General features: G+C 56.5%; 1 protein-coding gene across 3 annotated transcripts in view; it reads left to right on the top strand.

The window, feature by feature from the left end:
* Llgl1 (LLGL scribble cell polarity complex component 1) overlaps positions 1-18098 on the top strand; it is a 21516-nt gene continuing 3418 nt past the window's right edge. Inside the window, exons 1-22 of one of the 3 annotated variants that reach the window (XM_046456659.2) lie at positions 1-159; positions 4016-4113; positions 6257-6338; positions 6436-6566; positions 7557-7715; positions 7791-7953; positions 8033-8168; positions 8371-8425; positions 8563-8717; positions 8789-9012; positions 9189-9256; positions 10309-10462; positions 10533-10637; positions 11590-11882; positions 12184-12331; positions 12532-12685; positions 14585-14880; positions 15350-15614; positions 15781-15895; positions 16055-16158; positions 16384-16504; positions 16594-18095. In XM_046456659.2, the coding sequence (XP_046312615.1) occupies positions 79-159; positions 4016-4113; positions 6257-6338; positions 6436-6566; positions 7557-7715; positions 7791-7953; positions 8033-8168; positions 8371-8425; positions 8563-8717; positions 8789-9012; positions 9189-9256; positions 10309-10462; positions 10533-10637; positions 11590-11882; positions 12184-12331; positions 12532-12685; positions 14585-14880; positions 15350-15614; positions 15781-15895; positions 16055-16158; positions 16384-16504; positions 16594-16669 (3183 nt within the window). In that variant the 5' untranslated portion in view covers positions 1-78 and the 3' untranslated portion in view covers positions 16670-18095. Of the gene's footprint in view, positions 160-4015; positions 4114-6256; positions 6339-6435; positions 6567-7556; positions 7716-7790; positions 7954-8032; positions 8169-8370; positions 8426-8562; positions 8718-8788; positions 9013-9188; positions 9257-10308; positions 10463-10532; positions 10638-11589; positions 11883-12183; positions 12332-12531; positions 12686-14584; positions 14881-15349; positions 15615-15780; positions 15896-16054; positions 16159-16383; positions 16505-16593; positions 18096-18098 lie in introns of those variants that run through there. The other 2 variants (XM_046456660.2, XM_058583207.1) reach the window with 2 other exon arrangements.

The raw sequence follows: 18098 nt of genomic DNA on the forward strand, positions 1-18098 counted from the left end.
TAGCTCAGGACCGGCGGGGCTGCGCGGCGCATCCTGCGGGTGGCGGCGGCGGGCGCGGCGCCGGCAGCCGGGCGCAAGATGATGAAGTTTCGGTTCCGGCGGCAAGGCGCCGATCCGCAGCGCGAAAAGCTCAAGCAGGAACTCTTCGCCTTCCACAAGGTGCTGTGGCGGCCGGGCCGGAGCGGGAGGGGGCGGGTCGGGGGCCCGGGCCGGGGGCCGGGGGCCGGAGCCACGTCGGGCCCGGGGGGAAGGGGCGGCCGACTGGCGCGCGGCGGGGCCGGGCCCGGAGCCCCTCGGCGGGCCCTGTTCCTCGCGTCCTCGCCTTCGCGCTCGGACTCGCGTGGGTCTGGGTCTCGGCGACTTTGGTGCCGTCTCTTCAGCTCTCCGTGGGCCTCACCGGCCCTGGCCCTGCACGGCTCTGGCTGTGCAGGTCTCCGGGTCTTTCTGTCTCAGTGCCACTCTTCGCATCTCTGTAGGTCCCTGACCCTCCATCTCCGTCTGTGACCGTCGCCCTCAGTCTGTGCCTGTGTGTTGGGGGAGGAGGCGTCTCTGCCTCAGACCCTCTGTCCCTCTTCTCTTTCCCTGTATCTTTCGTCGTCTCCTTTCCTTCCTTCTCTCTCTGCGTCTCTGAGTCTTTGCCTGTCTCTCCCTGAATGCCGCTCTCCGTCTCTGTGGGAGTCTCTGAATCTCTCACTGTACTTCTAATCCTCTCTCTCTCCTCTCTCTCTTTTGATGTTCCCTGCTTGGCCCTTGGACAAGCCAGGGCCGGGTTTTGTTTTGCTTTCGCACCCGGGCCAGCAGGAGAGGTGAGGGGTGGAGGCCGAAGTGGGGGGTGGGGCTGGGAAATCCCTTCGGAGCCTTCCCCTCCCTTCCCCCACCTCCTGAGGCTCTGCTCTGCCTTACCCGGGGCTGAGTGAGTCCGGATGACGTGCTGGACTGTGTACCCAACTGCACTTAAAATTGTGGTGCCTTGGTCTTATCAGCTATGAAATGGGTTCACTGGCAGTGGGTTCTGGCTCCCTATGCCACATGGGCTATCCTGTCACTTGGTAGAACTTGGGAGGGAAAGTGGAGGACTGGTCTTTCTTTCTCTGGGTGGGATGGAAGGGGCCCTGGGAAAGTCCTCAATCTCCTGACACCCTTACACTGATAGGAGGTAAATAGGGTGAGGCCCCAGCCTGCCTCTTGCTAATTCCTCCTGGGTGGTTGGGGGTGGTTTGTACCTCAGTTTTACCATAAAGCCTTCTCTCTGCTGTTTGGAATTAGATTTGTTATCTCCATCACACACTGAGGGTGAAAATTGGGATTCAGTGGGGAAGTGAGGACTTGTCTGAAGTCACAGAGCAAGCTGGGCCACTTTGTTTCCCTTGATTTCCTCCATAGTAAGATTGGGCTTTAGCCTTAGGGGAAGGGGTTTTGGAGGGGCTGCTATGATCCTGAGCCAGGCCAGGTTCCCAGGGTTGCCTGGAAGAGACTTGCCACCAGGAGATTTGTCACCCTGGAAGCTCTGGGATGTCTTAGGGCTTGAAGTTTTACCTGCTGAGATCCTAGGTAGTGGTGATGGGGCTGCCCAGGATCCTCAGACTTGGTGACTGAGACCTATCAGTGATCGAAGAGGGGAGAGAGACTGGTGCTTAGGGGCCCCCAGATCCCACCCCTTCTTTCCTGTGCTGGGGTGACTGTGAGGGTGGGAGGATAATAGACCTTCCAGGAAAGGGGGGATAGGCACTGAGCTAAATGTCACTCTCGCAGTTGGTAAATTGGGGTGTGCAATAAGAACCTGAGACTGATAGAGTGAGACTCAGACTCAGCTCACACTAGTTAGCCCTAGGGTTTCAGGAGGTGAGGTGAAACCCTTATTCTAAGTGGGGAGCAGTGGTGGGAGGGAGTGGTCTTAGGGAAGGGGTATGATTACCAAAGGGGGTGATAGGTGATCCATAAGGGAACAGGCCCCAGATTTGTGAGTTTGGGGGAGCTGGTTAGTTTGGATGAACATGAACTTTGGACTCTGGGTCTTGGGTTCAGATCCCGGCCCAACTCACAAGTTGACTGTGGAATGGTGTTTCATGTCGGTTTAATACTGGGTCCCTACTCCTTTTTGTTGGGAACACAGTGGAGACCAAAAGAGACAAATGTCTTTTCACTTGGGGCTCATGCACTCACTGGAAAGAAAAACCAAAAGAAAAATGTTAAGTAGGTAATAGTTCATACCATGACCAGTGCTGTGGTAAAATAAAGCAGGGGGAGACTGTGGGGAGTGTGGACCAGGATGCTTCTGCAGCCATGGACATTTAGGGAGGCCTCTGAGTGATGGGAAGGAGCCTGTCATGGGAGGGCTGTATGAAGCCTGTTCAGGGCTGAGGGACAGTAGATGCAAAGACTCAGGTAGGATCGAACCTAGTGAACTGGAGGAAAGCAAAAGGGTATTGGACCAGGAGTCAGCTAGCTGGGAGAAGCTTACAGAGGGGAATGAGGTGATGAGGACTTGACTTTGACTTTGGGTGAGCTGGGAACCCCTGGAAGGTCTTGTGCAGAGGAGGGACAAGGAGATGATTTTCACAGGCATTTTCTGGCTTCTTTGTGGGGGTGGGGAACAGACTGCAGTGAGTGCTAGTCCAGGCAGGTGTGGTCTGAGGCCTGGGGCAGATAGGGGCTGTAGAATGTGGGAAGGGTGACCTCTGTGTATGTGTTGAAGCTGAGCTAACGGAGCTCAGGAATGGATTGCACGTGGGGTTTGAAGGATGAAGATGATAGACAAGTGACCTAGTCTCTTCTCTTCTTAAACGAGGAAACTCAAGACTGTGGGAATTTTTGGTGCAGATATCGTATGTACCTGACTGCTGAATGCTAGGCTGTAACCTGGGACTGGCTAGACAAAGATCAGGTCCAGCAAGGGCATGCCAGAGGACTCTCTAATCAAATGGGCAACTTAGCCTTTGGGTGGGCTCGCCGTTTCCAGTGCCATTGGGAAATGGGCTTGGTGAGTATTATGACAGCTGATAGCCAGGCTGTAGCCAAGCCAGCTGCCTAGAGGCCTCAGTTCCCTCCTGGATGGGCTGAGGCTAGGGTGACAGGCAGGCTAGGAATGGGGTGTCTTAGGAATGTGTGTCTTCCTGAGGTGGTGGCCCACATTGGGCATCCCAGAGTGGTATTCAGAATGGGGCTAGGGCCCAGGTGTGCTGGTTTCCTGGGGAGGCCCTCCCAGCTAGGCTTTGGGGGATGAGTGAGGGCTCTTGCGGTTGGGGTAGGCAAATGGAGAGAAGCATAGCTTGGCCAAAGGAAAGAACATGCATGGGAGCCTGGTGGGTGGGGAAGGGGCTGCACTGTGTTGGGATTGGCCCTACAGGGAGCTGAGCACTGGGTGGCTAGCAGTACCATTAACACTGGGACAGTATACAAGTTGCCTTAAAGTCCTCCCCAGCATTGATGGGACTGGTACTCATGTTGCCTGGCTGTTTCCAGGTGGGAATGTGGGGTGACACCCTCAGGATTTGGACAGAAAGCTGACAGGGCCTCAGTCTCCCTGAGTTTGGAGGGAGTGAGAAGCCTTTGCCTAGATGTCCTGGGTGTTGAATTTGACCTCTGACCACCATGTAGGATCTGTTTTTTTGGGGAGTGCCACGGACTTCATATGTGACCCCTGGCAGTACAACACTTCACCAGCTTCAGTTTGTGCCTCTAAGAAGGGGTGCAGAATCCCCATGGGGCAGGTGGGAATCTTTTTAATTCCTGTGCTTCTTTGAGCCTTGTTCTCTGTTGCTAGAATCTTGTGCACAGTGTGTCAACATGGGCATTGAGGGGAACAGGGGCTTGGCAAAGGGGGGGCCTACATGTGCCACGCATACAGCAAGGTCATGGTAGAGCCTGGGGACTCAGCCACTTTCCTGTGTACTGGAGGTACAGAAAGTAGGAGGAACAGGCTCTTGATCCCCGTGTAGCAGCAGCAGAGCCTGGAAGCTGCCTTGGGGTGGGCTTCAGGGTGTGTACACCCCAGCAGCCCTCTTCTTCCCTACAGACTGTGGAGCATGGCTTCCCCAACCAGCCCAGCGCCCTGGCCTTCGACCCTGAACTTCGCATTATGGCAATTGGCACCAGGTCTGGAGCTGTCAAAATGTATCCTTTGCAACTGTGGTGTTCAGGGCCTGTTCAGGACCACCTGCATGCGTTTCCCTGTGACTGGGGTTCCAGCCTTGGCAGGTACTTTGTGGAGGCCCCAGTGGGTTCTGGGATCTTGGAGCAGGTTGGTACTGTCTGTATGCCTGACAGGCCTGGGACAACTCTTCCTGGAGACTGCGGTGTACTTTTGCTGGTAGACTGAGTGTGTGGCGATGGGAGGGGTTGGTTTGCAGTGGCCACAGCTGTCCCTTGCTGCTTTTGAGCCAGCCAGTTTCCTAGGCGACCCTGCCATCATCCCAGCAACTGTGACTGGGGAGAACGGAGCAGGAGTCTGGGCCATGATCGCATTGAAGGTGGTGGATGGGCTGGGGAGGGGGTCTGTTGAGTGGGTGCACACGTGTATTTGAATTCGAAGATGTGTGTTCAGCCAAGAGGGCAGGGGCAGTGCCAGGCTGGGCATGGTGAGCATAGCACGGCCCCCACCTGGATCCTGGCGGGTGCACAATGGGCCATGTGAGCTGTACAAAGCGGGCATTTTCCCTGCAGGCCAGGGTGGGGGGGTAGTGGCAGGCAGCTGACTGCCTCCTTGCCTGCCCTACAGAATCCCACCCCAACTGCTCTTCAGGAAACTGCGGTATAAGTCTGGCCAGCGGCTGCTTCGTGAGGGTGCCAGTGACTGCCCCCCTGTAGGTGGTGCTCTGGGTCTCAGTACCCTGATGGTAGACATTGGTCAGCAGAAAATAAGCCGGTGCCTAGAAGCGGGAGGGTGTGGGGGGGTCTCCTCACCCCAGGGCTGGGAACACTGGCCAAGTAGGGAAGTATCTGGGCCTTTATGAGCTAGCTATTTGCTGGCTCTATGGAGTGTGGCTGGGCTGAGATGCCCCCTGCTTTCTCAAGGGCCTTTGCCTGCTGCCCACTCCTCTTGTGGGTGTGTAACTCTCACATGTGTGCCCCTGCAGTCTCTTTTTCTGTGTCCCAAGGGCTTTCACCATATCTCATAGCACCTGTATAGGCTTTGCTGTTAGCTCTGGAGCTCTCTCTCCTGTGGCTGATCTCTTGCGTGTTGGCTCCTCATGGTCACAGTGAACCTGAAATACAGATGAGGACATGAGCTTCAGAGGAGGCCAGGCCCAGGGGTTCTCCTTTGCTTCCCTCCTTCTAAATCACCATAGCCTGGAGTTTCCTGGGGTTAGGAAACTGAGGCTGGAGAGGGCCAACTGTGGTCTTAGAAGCTGCCCCTCCCCCTGCAGGGCAGTCTCCATCTCCTTGGCGACCCTGCTTCCCGCCCAGCTGCTCTTGCTCCCTCTTTTGTCCTCTTCTCTGTCCCAGCCAGGCTCCTGCAGAGAATCCCAGCTCAAGCTCCAGGCAACTGGCTCCTGCCTTGTCACTGGGGCAACACTGCTGACCCCTCCCTAAACCCTCTCTCTTGAGCCCTCTCAGGCCTTGCCATCCACCCACCATCAACCCTAGAGTTATTGGGACTCTAGGCACTGACACGGGGCATTTCAAGCATTTCACGTGTGTCCATGTGCTCATCTGTAAAATGGGCAGTCTGGGGTCTCTGCTCTTGTGCAGTGGGGGGTTATTGGCCACTTGCCCTGGAGGGAAGTGGATTTCTTTGCCCAGAACTGGCGATGGGCCTGAAGCTGTGGTAAAAGGCAGCCTGGACTCTGCTCTGGGCTTCCCTGTTTGGGCCTGACCTTGTGTCTCTGGCCTGCAAGATCCCAACCCACCAGGCTCTCGGCCTTCATAGGCACATACAAATATTTGAGGTTGAAATAGAGCAGAACCCCACCTGTGTGCCAGGTCTGGACCAAGCATGCTCGGCGAGATTTTATTCTCACTTGATTTGCAGCTGCCCTGAAAGGTGCCATTAGCCCATTTTTACAGATGAGGAAATTAAGACCCCAAAGCAATACTGACTTGCAGCAACTGCATGGAGCCTGTACTCTGAGCCTAGGGAAACCTTGGGAATGCAGGATTGAAGCTTCTTCAAGGAAGGGGGCCTCACTGGGTCTTGGAACCTCCGGTAGGTAGGTCTTGGGCAAAACCCATGAAAATTATCCTGGGGAAGGCGGCTTGTGCATAAGGTTTTCTGGCCTGTGCCTGCATGATTCTGTCCTTGACCAGTCACCCTCAGCTATGGTGCACCCGGTGTGGAATTCACGGGCCTGCACCGGGATGCGGCCACTGTCACTCAGATGCACTTCCTGCCTGGTCAGGTGAGCTTCTGCTCCCTATCAGCCAGCTCCTTGTGGTTCCCATGCCCTCCCATTTCTCCAGGCCAACCCAATTTTGGTCTCTGCTTGCACCCCGCAGGGCCGCCTCCTAACCCTGCTAGATGACAGCAGTCTGCATCTCTGGGAAATCATCCATCATAATGGCTGTGCCCACCTGGAGGAGGCACTCAGTTTCCAGCTGCCCAGCCGGCCTGGCTTTGATGGTGCCAGGTACTGGAGGACCCCTGAGCAGGGGAATATCCTAGGGAGGCCTGAGGGCTAACTGTGTCAAGGTGTGGAGAGACGGGCATGCCAGTAGGGCTGTTCTTTGGGGTGGGGGGGTATGTTTGAGTCTGGCCCTGGGAGGACCCTGCTTGGCTAAGTTGTGCTCTGGACTTCTCAAATTAGATGGGAGGTTCTGGTGGGGTTTGAGGCAAGCAGGCAGGGTTTGTGCTACTGACTGGGAATCTTTGGTGGCCATGAGCCCTAGGAGATAACGTGTTATATGCCAAACTTCATGGGCCTGTGGTGTGACACTGCACTCCCTGTGGTATTGGGGGTTTCTGGGGCTTGGAACAGGGTTTCAGACAAGCAGAGGTCCCCTGACCCCTTGAGTTGGGAGTAGGGGGTAAGCCATTGTGTGCATGGGTGAACAAACAGGATTGGGGACAGGAGGGTCCCACAGGTATAGTAGGTGTTGGCAGGATGCTCCAGATATAACACAATGGGCCTGGCCCTCTCCCTCCCCGTCCCTGCCCATAGTGGCTAGAGTGGGGGATTCCTGACCCACGGGCTGGTTTTTGGGCAGCCCTCGCCTCTGCAGGTAAGGGCCATTTGGCGCTCCTTCAAAGTCAGGAGGCATCCAGAGAGCTGGTAAAAGGATTTCTGGGTGGGGATCAGGATGGCTGTGTTAGTCCTGGAGCTGGAGCTCCTGGTCATCATTGGGGCGGTGCCCCCGTGCCTGAGTTTGCTTCCTAGTGGTGGGAGGAGCCAGGAGTTCTCAGAGACTTGGGAAACCTATTTTTATCCCTCTTCTTGCCTGATGAATAATTGAGCAGGCTAATTACACTGCAGTGTCGCCTTCCCGAGGTGCCATCCTGCTCTGTAAGAAGGCCCTGGTGAGCGCATAGGGACTGGGTAGGACTGGCAGTAAGTCCCATCCCTCTCCACATCCTCTTCAGCAAATGGTTGGGCTCACTCTCTTACCCATATCCTCTGCAGCACCCCGTCCAGCCTCACCCGTATCACAGTGGTTCTGCTGATGGCCGCTGGCAACACGGCAGCTCTGGGCACTGAGGGAGGTAGCATCTACTTCCTGGATGTCACTACCCTGGCACTGCTTGAGAGGCAGACCCTCAGCCCAGATGAGGTTCTGCGCAGGTGAGCCATAGGCAGGCTGCCCAGCACCCACTCTGACTGGAAACTTCTCCCAATTCACTGGGGCTCCTTCTGTAGTGTGCCAGACGACTACCGCTGTGGAAAGGCTCTGGGCCCTGTGGAGTCACTCCAGGGACACCTCCGGGACCCCACCAAGATTCTTATTGGCTACAGCCGGGGCCTGCTGGTCATCTGGAACCAGGCTGCACAGTGTGTTGACCACGTCTTCCTGGGGAACCAGGTAGGGGTGAGGCTTGCCCTCTGTTAGTCTGGGCCCATGCACACACCCACAGGCTCATGCCTGTCTGCCTCCATTACAGCAGTTGGAGAGTCTTTGTTGGGGGCGCAACAGTGGTACCATCATCAGTTCGCACAGTGATGGCAGCTATGCCATCTGGCCCGTGGACACTAGCGGCTCCCCAACTCTGCAGCCCTCCGTAGCCACCATTCCCTATGGTGAGTGCTGGGGAGGCCTGAGGCAGAGGGTGGCATCTAGAGGGCCACTTGGCCTTGGTGGGGGGCAATAACCAGCCAGGTCTGCAAAGGGAGACCCCTTGGGGGGATGGTTGGGGTGATGTTGCTTTCCCCTGGGGAGAGGCAGGAGGAAGCTTCAAGGTAGACCAGGAATGGGAGGTCTGACGCTGTCCCAACTCCCCAGGCCCCTTTCCCTGCAAGGCCATCAACAAGATTCTGTGGCGGAACTGTGAATCGGGGTATGTGAGGGAGTATGTGGGTGGGGGGGTTGCACCTGGCTTGGGGGAAGGGTGGGCTCTGGGTCAACAGGCGAAGCCCTTGCTGGGTTGTGCAGTGTGTGTTCCAAGGCCTCTAGTTCATATGACCTTCCTTGCAGGGGCCACTTCATCATCTTCAGTGGTGGTATGCCCCGCGCCAGCTATGGTGACCGCCACTGTGTGAGTGTGCTGCGAGCTGAGACGCTGGTGACGTTGGACTTCACCTCCCGCATCATTGACTTCTTCACAGTGCATAGCACACGGCCTGAGGATGGTGTGTGCCCTACCTTTCCCAACCCCGCCAAACACTGCCTGTGACTGAGCTCACCCTGCTCCATCCCACAGAATTCGACGACCCACAGGCTCTGGCTGTGCTTCTGGAAGAGGAACTGGTGGTGCTTGACCTACAGACACCTGGCTGGCCATCTGTGCCTGCCCCTTACCTGGCCCCGTTGCACTCATCGGCCATCACCTGCTCTGCCCATGTTGCTAATGTCCCTGCCAAGCTGTGGGCCCGCATCGTGAGTGCTGGCGAGCAGCAGAGCCCCCAGCTCATCTCCAGTGCCTCGGTGGGTGCCCAGGTGTCCTGTGGGTGAGGTGTTATGGAGGGAGTGTGTTCCTGTTGGAATGCTGGGCTCAGGCCTGAAGGTGGGGATGTGGGGAAATACTGAATTGTATGCCCAGGGGGAGGGGGACGTGTCTTTGGTCCTGACCTTGTGTTCACATCTTTACTGTCCTTTTCTAGAGCTGGCCCATTACTGGGGGCCGGAACCTGGCCCAGGAGCCATCACAGCGAGGGCTGCTGCTGACTGGGTAGGTGTTAGGGATGTGCATTGAGCAAAATCCTGTATTCACCAGGCCTGGCATGCCCCTTGCCCATCCCAGATCCTGCAGGAACTGAGATGCCAGGTGACTCAGTGCTGGCTGTAGCAGGCCCAGGTTGTCCCCCCTTGCCTGGGGTGGATTGGATGAAGCCTCCCTAGATCCTGGCTCAGGGCTCCACCCTGCTCTGCCTTTGGCCTGGAACTCAGCTCCAGCAAACCCCAAGGCTCCACCCACCTGGCCTGCCTGCCTTGGGACCGGAAAATCTGGGCTGGCCCACGCCAAGTTGCCCAAGGCAGGTGCTGCAGAGCCTGACCTGGGCCTGGCGGGCACTGACGTGCCTGGTGACTCAGGCCTTACTTCCTGTCCTGCCCTTTCTTCCTGCCTGTGGTGGAACCCTCCAACCTCCGACAGCAGCAAGCCTTCCATAGCTTAAGAATTTACTGTGTTTTTCGGGCTCCAGCCCTGTCTACACACACGTCATGCCCTGACTCTGGGCTCCCCTACTGCCCAGGGACCTCACTTGGGCTCTACAGCGTGTCCTGAAGCGGTGCCCTAGATTTGTCTGCTCCTCCCCCAGCCCCTGCCTGCTTCCTTCTTGCCTCCCCAGTCTTACTGCTGTTCTGCTTATATGGCTACCTTGGGCCTCAGCTGGTCTCTCCTGGGCTTCCCTGTACTCTGTTCTGTGACGGCCTGGCTCCTGGTCACTGTGTCCTTTCTGATTGCTGGGTAACTCCAATGGGAAAGAATTGACCTAGTCTTCTATTCTTGCATTTTGCCCTCCGCCATCTCCTGGTCTTCATGGTCATCGTTACCACACCTTCCCACCCTGTTCAAAGCCCCAGGTGCATGTGATAGAAGTAGTTTGGCCTACATGTACCAAGTACCTGTTTGCCTTATCTGATAGAAGCTTAATGTGTGTCCCATGCTTTCAACCTGTATTTGGTATATGCAGTAGGTGCTCAGTGAATAGCTGATGGACTCATGGAAGAAGGGGTGTGCAGGCCTCCCAGGGATGGTCCTGACATCTGCCCTCCCTTTAGCCACGAGGATGGCACTGTGCGGTTCTGGGATGCATCTGGTGTGGCGCTGCGGCCGCTCTACAAGCTGAGCACAGCTGGCCTCTTCCAGACAGACTGTGAACATACCGACAGCCTGGGCCAGGCTGCTGAGGACGACTGGCCACCCTTCCGCAAGGTGAGACTCCTCCCCTCATGGAGCCTGTCCTGGCTCTGCCCAGTGTCTTCATTCCCTCCTGTCCCCTCAGGTGGGCTGCTTTGACCCCTACAGTGATGATCCCCGGCTTGGTGTGCAGAAGGTTGCGCTCTGCAAGTACACAGCTCAGATGGTGGTGGCTGGCACTGCAGGCCAGGTAAGGCTGATGTCCCCAAGTTGGGCATGACAGGGGAGCTTCCTAGAAGAGGTGGGCCTGAAATGAAGAGTCTGGTAGTGGGTGGGAATGGGGCCTACCTGGGGATGGCTGGAATGAGGACAGGTACCAAGTGGGGTCTGTCACTGGGTGCCTTGAGTGAGGCTCTGGCAGGGAAACCATGGAGGTTTAGGTCCGGGAGCAGGAATGTGAGAGTTAAATGAACTCTGGGAGCGCAAGGACTAGTGGATCTCAGGCAATGCTATCTATGCCTCTGGCACTTACACAGTATACAGAAGATACTCAGTATGAGCTTATTGCCATGAGACAGAGACTTGGGGAAAAGGGAGGGCACTTCATTCTAAGAGAGACAGACCAGTGGGACTTGGTCAGTGCCATATCCTTAGTATTTGCACAGTATACAGAAGGTGCTTAATGTGTGCTTATTGCTAAGTGAAAGATAGGCTCAGGTAAGATTGAATTATCTGTCTGTGAGGTAAGGTATCAGGGGCTGGGGATATGGCTCAAGCGGTAGTGTGCTCGCCTGGCATGCGTGCGGCCTGGGTTCGATCACATACAAACAAAGATGTTGTGTCCGCTGAAAACTAAAAAATAAATATTAAAAATTCTAAAAAAAAAAAAAAGGCATCAGTTAGTTTTGGTGTCCACTATGTTCCTTGATGCTCAGTGAGGGCTTTGGTGTACAGGAAGCATTCAAAGAGTACTTATCCTGCTGGGTTTGGTGGTGCACACCTGTAATCCCAGCTACTCAGGAGGCTGAGGCAGGAGCATTGTAAGTTCAAAGTCAACCTCAGCAACCTAGTGAGACCCTGTCAAAAAAAATTTTTTTTTAAAAAGGGCTGGGATGTTGCTTGGTGGTTAGCACCTTTGGCTGGGGTGGGGCCAGGGGCACCCTGCTCTGTACTGATTCCTCCCTGCCCTGGCTGGGGCTTAGGTGCTGGTGCTCGAGCTCAGCGATGTGCCGACAGAGCAGGCAGTTAGTGTGGCCAGTGTAGACCTCCTCCAGGATCGAGAAGGCTTCACGTGGAAGGGCCACGAGCGGCTGAGCCCACGTACAGGGCCACTGCCTTGGCCTGCTGGCTTCCAGCCCCGTGTGCTCGTACAGTGCCTGCCACCTGCTGCTGTCACCGCCGTCACACTCCACGCCGAATGGAGCCTTGTAGCCTTTGGCACCAGCCATGGCTTTGGCCTGTTTGACTACCAGCGCAAGAGCCCAGTGCTGGCCAGGTGTGTGGGGAGGTCAGGTGGACGGGCGGCTGGAGTCCCAGTGAGATGGGATCTGGGTCTGAGTCTTCCTTTCTGAAGTTTGGTATGGCCAAAGCAGGCTGGTTTTAAAAGTCCTGGGAACCTCTGTGGCCTTGTGAGAAATCACTGGCAGCTCTGAGGGACACCCTAAGCACCAGCAGCTGTTGGGACCACAAGGCAGTGCCAGAGGGGCTTTGACCTCCTGAGCTGGGGTTTGCAGTGCTGGCCTTGGGGCCAGCAGGAATGGCTGCTCCTTGCATGACTGGCTCCTATCTGTCCCCAGGTGTACTCTTCATCCCAATGACTCCCTGGCCATGGAGGGGCCACTGTCCCGGGTGAAGTCCCTTAAGAAGTCACTGCGCCAGTCTTTCCGGCGTATCCGCAAGAGCCGCGTCTCAGGCAAGAAGCGTGTGGCTAATGCCAACAGCAAGGTGAGTGGGGTGGGCTGCCTGGGAGCTGTCCTGGCCCAGAGCCCCAGGGTTCCTGCACTCACTGTGCTCCCTGCTCAGCCCCCTGCACGAGTGGAGTGGGCTAGAAATGTGGTGGATGGGTGATGATCAATGTCAGGCAAGCAGAATGAGAGCAGCTGGGAATCAGGGAGACCACGTTCAGGAGCCCCTGCTCCTTCTAGTTGCAGGAGGCCAATGCACAGCTGGCTGAACAGGCCTGTCCCCATGATGTTGAGATGACACCCGTGCAGCGCCGCATCGAGCCCCGCTCTGCTGATGATTCCCTCTCTGGTGTCGTGCGCTGCCTCTACTTTGCTGACACATTCCTTCGAGATGGTGAGGCCAGTGCCGGGTCGGGGATTGGAGAGGCTGGCTTCAGTTGTTTATCTAGGAAACGGGTGGGGAGAAGCAGTGGGACCAGGCCTTCCAGGACATCGGAGAGTATCACTGAACATCCACTGTGTGGGGCTGCACTGGTGATGGGGACACCCTGGCTACCATACAGCCCCACCTGCCAGCTGGGGCTGATGGTGAGGTATTGCTAGTGATCTGGGCAGACCCCGCAGACTTGAGCAAGAAAGGTAACTGCTGGGAGTGGTGATGCACACCTGTAATCCCAGCAGATTAGGAGGCTGAGGCAGGAGGACTGTGAATTCAAAGCCAGCCTCAGCAATTTAGTGAGGACCTAAGCAACTCATCAAGACCCTGTCTCTAAATAAAATATAAAAAAGGACTGGGAATATGGCTCAGTGGTTGAGGCCCCTGAGTTCAATCCCCAGTACACCCCTCCCTGGCCCAAAAAAAGAAGGAGCCAGCACCTCTCATCCTAGCAAATGAGGAGGAGGAGCAGGATTGCAAGTTGGAGGCCAGCCTGGGCAACTTTGTGAGACCTTGTCTCAAAATTTAAAAAGGACTGGGGATGCAGCTCAGTGGTAGAGGGCCCCTGGGTTCAGTCCCCAGTGTTGGGAAGAAAAAAAAAAGAAAAGGGAGCCCAAGGTCTGAGATCCAGTAAGGGACAGGCTGGTGCCAAGGGCCTACGGCTGTGGGTAGGAGCCACAGAGCCACAGGGCTAGGGTGAGTTGAGTGAGGGCAGAGAAGGGAGAGGCTAAGATTGCTCTGTATTGGCCACCATGCCAGTGTGCTGAGGACATGGCTTTGTCTGGGTGGCTTGGAGCCCCTGTAAGGTCCTGGGTATATTGGTTTGTTCTTTGATCTTTACAATGTATAATGGTAAATTTCAAACACAAAAATGGGAGTACATCCCCCCAAAATGGGATGACACAAAAATGTCATCCCATGCACCTCACCCACCATCAGCAGGTGTGTACTTCTGTTTTATGCTACCCCACACTGCTGTTGAATCTTGCTGAAGTTTTTAAACAGAAACCCAGGCACAACCCTGCTGCCCATTCATGTCCCATGGAACCCAGGCTATTCCCAAGTCTCAGTTCGTGTTCAGGTTGGGTCTCCTCTTTCTGATATCATTTAATTTTGGAGGATCTTTGTCCAGTAGGTTTCCCATTGGACGTGGCTGATACAGCCTTGGGGTTTCACTGTTCCACGTCCTGCTCTGGGCTCCTGTCTTGCAGCTGACATGCTTCATTGCTGGGACTTTTCACCTGGGGCTGGGCTCCCAGTGGCTGTTGCTCTGGTGCCTCGGTTCTCAAGGATGCAGAGTGGCAGATGTCCATGCCTGCCCTGGGAATATGGCCTTGTGTGGCTCTGATTCTCCACTCAGTTCACACATGGCAGGGGGGATGGGGTCCTGGGTAAGAGCCCTGGTTCATTTCTTCCCAGGCCCAGGGTTCTTTGGTAAAGGCACCCTTTGGTCACCATGTGGGGAACAAGCTACATAGGGATGAGGAGGGCCAGTGTGCACTGCAGGGTGAGCCTGATAACTAGTGTGTGGACAGATCAGTGATGGGTAGTAGGGGGAGATGGCTTGTGGGGCTTGGGGCATGAGTGACAGGAAAGAGGGTACAGCAGGAAGGGTTGGCAAGATCAGGGTATAGTTTGGGGGCCACTGAAATCCTCATGCGGGTGCTCTTAAATAGCTTGTGCCTCTGCACAAGGGCTACATCCCAGGCTGAGACTTGAGTCAGCTGCAGAGCTGGCCTCTCAGGCCATGCAGTAGGTTAGGTTGAGGTTACCTGGGGAGGTAAGGGACAGGCGGTGCAGGAGAGGTGGGGAAGGACCTGCAGGGAGTGCCTTCCTCACTGTGTCTGTGCCCTGCAGCAGCCCACCATGGGCCCACCATGTGGGCAGGCACGAACTCGGGCTCCGTGTTTGCTTATGCGCTGGAGGTGCCAGCAGCTGTGGCAGGTGGTGAGAAGCGGCCTGAGCGGGCAGTGGAGGCTGTGCTGGGCAAGGAGGTGCAGCTGATGCATCGGGCACCTGTGGTGGCCATCGCTGTGCTGGATGGGCGTGGTCGCCCACTGCCTGAGCCCTATGAGGCCTCTCGGGACCTGGCACAGGCGCCTGATATGCAGGGTGGGCATGCTGTGCTCATCGCCTCTGAGGAACAGTTCAAGGTGAGCTGCTGGGGCTGTGGAGACTCTCCTCTAGAGCCCCATCCCTACCTCCATCCTCTGCCTGCTGAGACCTTCCAAATCCTGCCCCATCACAGTGCCCCCAGCCAGCCCCTGTGGAATCTTGATGCCCAAACCTGCTGAGCTCCCCCCACGACCTGCTCACCACAAGGCTCTAGGCATGGTGGGGACCCCTTGAGTCCAGTCCCAGGGGTTTATGATTTGGTAGGGATACCAGACAGAGCTTTAGGAGTCGATGTGGTTGATGTAGCCAGTAAAGGAGGCCAGAGGTTTCTGGACACAGTGAAGCCCAGGTTGAGTCTGCAGGAGGAGAGGGTGGCTGGCTAAGCAGGGTGGCAGTATGGCCACCTGAGGCCTTTGGGGTGAGCTGGGGGCTGGTGGTCTGCAACCATGAGTGAATAAGGGGTCTGAGGACTGGGCCAGGCCCTGCTCACTGACCATCTGCCACCAGGTGTTCACACTGCCTAAGGTGAGTGCCAAGACGAAGTTCAAGCTGACAGCCCACGAGGGCTGTCGTGTACGCAAGGTGGCTCTGGCCACATTTGCCAGTGTGGCCTGTGAGGACTATGCCGAGACCTGCCTGGCCTGCCTCACAAACCTGGGTGATGTGCACGTGTTTTCGGTGCCTGGCCTGCGGCCCCAGGTGCAGTACTCCTGCATCCGGAAGGAGGACATCAGCGGCATTGCCTCATGTGTCTTCACGCGCCATGGCCAAGGTGAGCCAGAGTGGCCAGGAAGAAAAGGGACCTGAGTGGGGCCAGGGGGCTACCTGGGAATGGTCAGCATGAAGGCCTGCCAGCACAGACTGGAGCAGGGAACCCGTAGAAGGCTGGGACTCATCACGGCTCCTAAGCGCACTCCCTCCTCTCTCCTGCCACACAGGCTTTTACCTGATCTCACCATCAGAATTTGAACGCTTCTCCCTGAGTGCCCGCAATATCACAGAGCCACTTTGCTCTCTGGACATCAGCTGGCCCCGTGATGCCACCCAGGCTAGGTAAGTGGGGAGGCAGCCCCTGGCAGGGGGCCTCTAGACAGGGCCAGGTCTCACCCAACCCTGGGAACTGTCCTGGCTGGTGTAATGCCTCAGGCTCGGGCAGGAAGGCAGGTATGCAGCATTGCCGTGGTCCATATCACGACCCCATCTGTGCCCTAGGGTCCAAGAGTCACCCAAGCTGAGCCAGGCTAATGGGAACCCAAGCATCATCCTGGCTCCACAGAGTCGTGATGGAAGTCCTGATCCTGCCCACAAGGGAGCTGGTGAGTGGGGCATGAAAGGGGACCCATCACTCCTAGAGAAGGGTGGTGCTGTCTGTAGGCAGGCTTCTGCGGGAGGGGACAGCTGACCCAGGGCTGGAAGCTGGGCAGGGCTGGGTGGGTGTGTGCCTGTCGAGGTGACATCCCCTGTAGGCTGCATTAAGAGTCTGTTCCCTGTGGAGAGGGTGTAGAGAGGTCCTGGCAGGGGCTGATTACTTCCTCCCGCAGACACCCCAGAGCCACCTGAGGCCACTCTCTCACCCATGTCCATCGACTCAGCCACCAGTGCCGACACCACTCTGGACACAACAGGGGATGTCACAGTGGAGGATGTGAAGGATTTTCTGGGGTGAGGCCAGCTCCCTATCTCTCCAGCCCCTTTCTTAGGGCCACAAAGGCTCCTCTAGCCCTGACCCTTCTGATCATCACCCTTCCCAGCTCTGAGGAATCAGAAAGGAACCTGAGGAACCTGACAGAAGATGAGGCCCCCACCTGCACCATCCTGATCAAATGAGGCGCGGCAGGGCAGGGCCCAGGCCCACCTGTTTCTCACCAGTCAGCAGTGCAACCTTTTGGGGGTCCCTGTCCTGGGCTTGCAGTGGGCTCCATGGCAGCCCCTGCAGTGACGGGGCTCCCGGAGCCTGGTCGCCTCTCACAGGATGTCCCACCAGTTCAGGAGCCATACACCAGCACTGTCTTCATAGTTAGAGGCCCAGTTGTTGGCCCTTAGAGGTCCTGAGCGTGTCTGGAGCAGGACCAGGACTAACCACTAGGAGGTGCAATGGTAGGGATTTGGGGCCTGTTTGGCCAGCCCTTCTCCCAGGAAGTCACCAGGGTCCAAGGGTGAGTCTTGCTGGATCAGCCCAAAACCCTGGGCCCAGCGAAAGGTCTCGCTTGCCTCTGCTTACCTCAGGCCCCTAGATCTGTGTGACCTACTTAGTCCCTAGTGCCCCTGTCCACCCTGCAGCACTGGGCACAGACGCTGCCTATTCTCTCTTTGGTCCTGGGGTCAGCAGTACCCCATCCTGGCTTGAGCAGGTCACATGTGGCCAGCACTTGGATATCCAGCTAGCGCCTCAGCAAGTCCACCTCAGACTGTCATTAAAGGACCCTTCCTGCTGTCCTAGTCAGGAGGCTGAGTAGGGGCACCTATGTAACCTGGTCCAACTGCTGGGCTGCCTTGGGCAGGCCGTCTGCCCCCAGAGCCCCCTCTGTTGCTCCTGTACAGGATGTACACCTGGGAAGGAAGGAGAACAGTGGCCACAGGAGGTCTTCCCAGACCCCAAGACCTGCCCTGTCCATCTGTCCCCACTCACCTGGCAGGCCTTCAGACTCAGAAAGGCCAGCACTGTCCCAGCCACTGCCTACTCTGCTCTGAAGCTGGGGTCCTGGATCCCAAGCCTCATAATATAGACTCTACTTGCTAACCTGTTGGCCCAGTGGGACTTGCTGTCCTGTCCCCGACAATGCTGGGCCCTGGAGCTGCCACAGCCCAAAGTGAAGGCACCGGGCAGCCTGGAATCTCTGGGCCCAGGATGTCTGAAACATCTTAAAAGCAGTTGGCTGCCCTAGAGCTGCTGACGTGGGGACAGGGACACAGCAGGTGGGCGGGGCGGCTGGACCACTTCCCCCTCCATGCACCATCCTTTCCCCTTTGCAAAGAGTATTTTTCTAATGCCTGGGCTGGGCTGGACAGTCCTTTCTAAAACTATTTTGGTACTTGCTCCTGGGCTACCCTGTCCCAGCCTCTCTCTGTGTGTGTGTGTGTGTGTGTGTGAGAGAGAGAGAGAGAGAGACTGGCACCCAGAGCTGAGGCCCAGTCAGGGTGTGTGTGTGTTTGGAGGCTGGTTAGGATGGGCTTCCCTGTAGATTGTACCTTGGGTTTTTTTTTTTTTTTTCTTATCATTTTTTTTTTAAAGTTAGCGCTGTTTTAATATTAAAAA

The sequence above is a fragment of the Marmota monax genome, unplaced genomic scaffold (assembly GCF_021218885.2).
Source record: "Marmota monax isolate L192 unplaced genomic scaffold, Marmota_monax_Labrador192_F-V1.1 WCK01_AAM20220418_F8-fsc00501, whole genome shotgun sequence".
NCBI classification, from domain to species: domain Eukaryota; kingdom Metazoa; phylum Chordata; class Mammalia; order Rodentia; family Sciuridae; genus Marmota; species Marmota monax.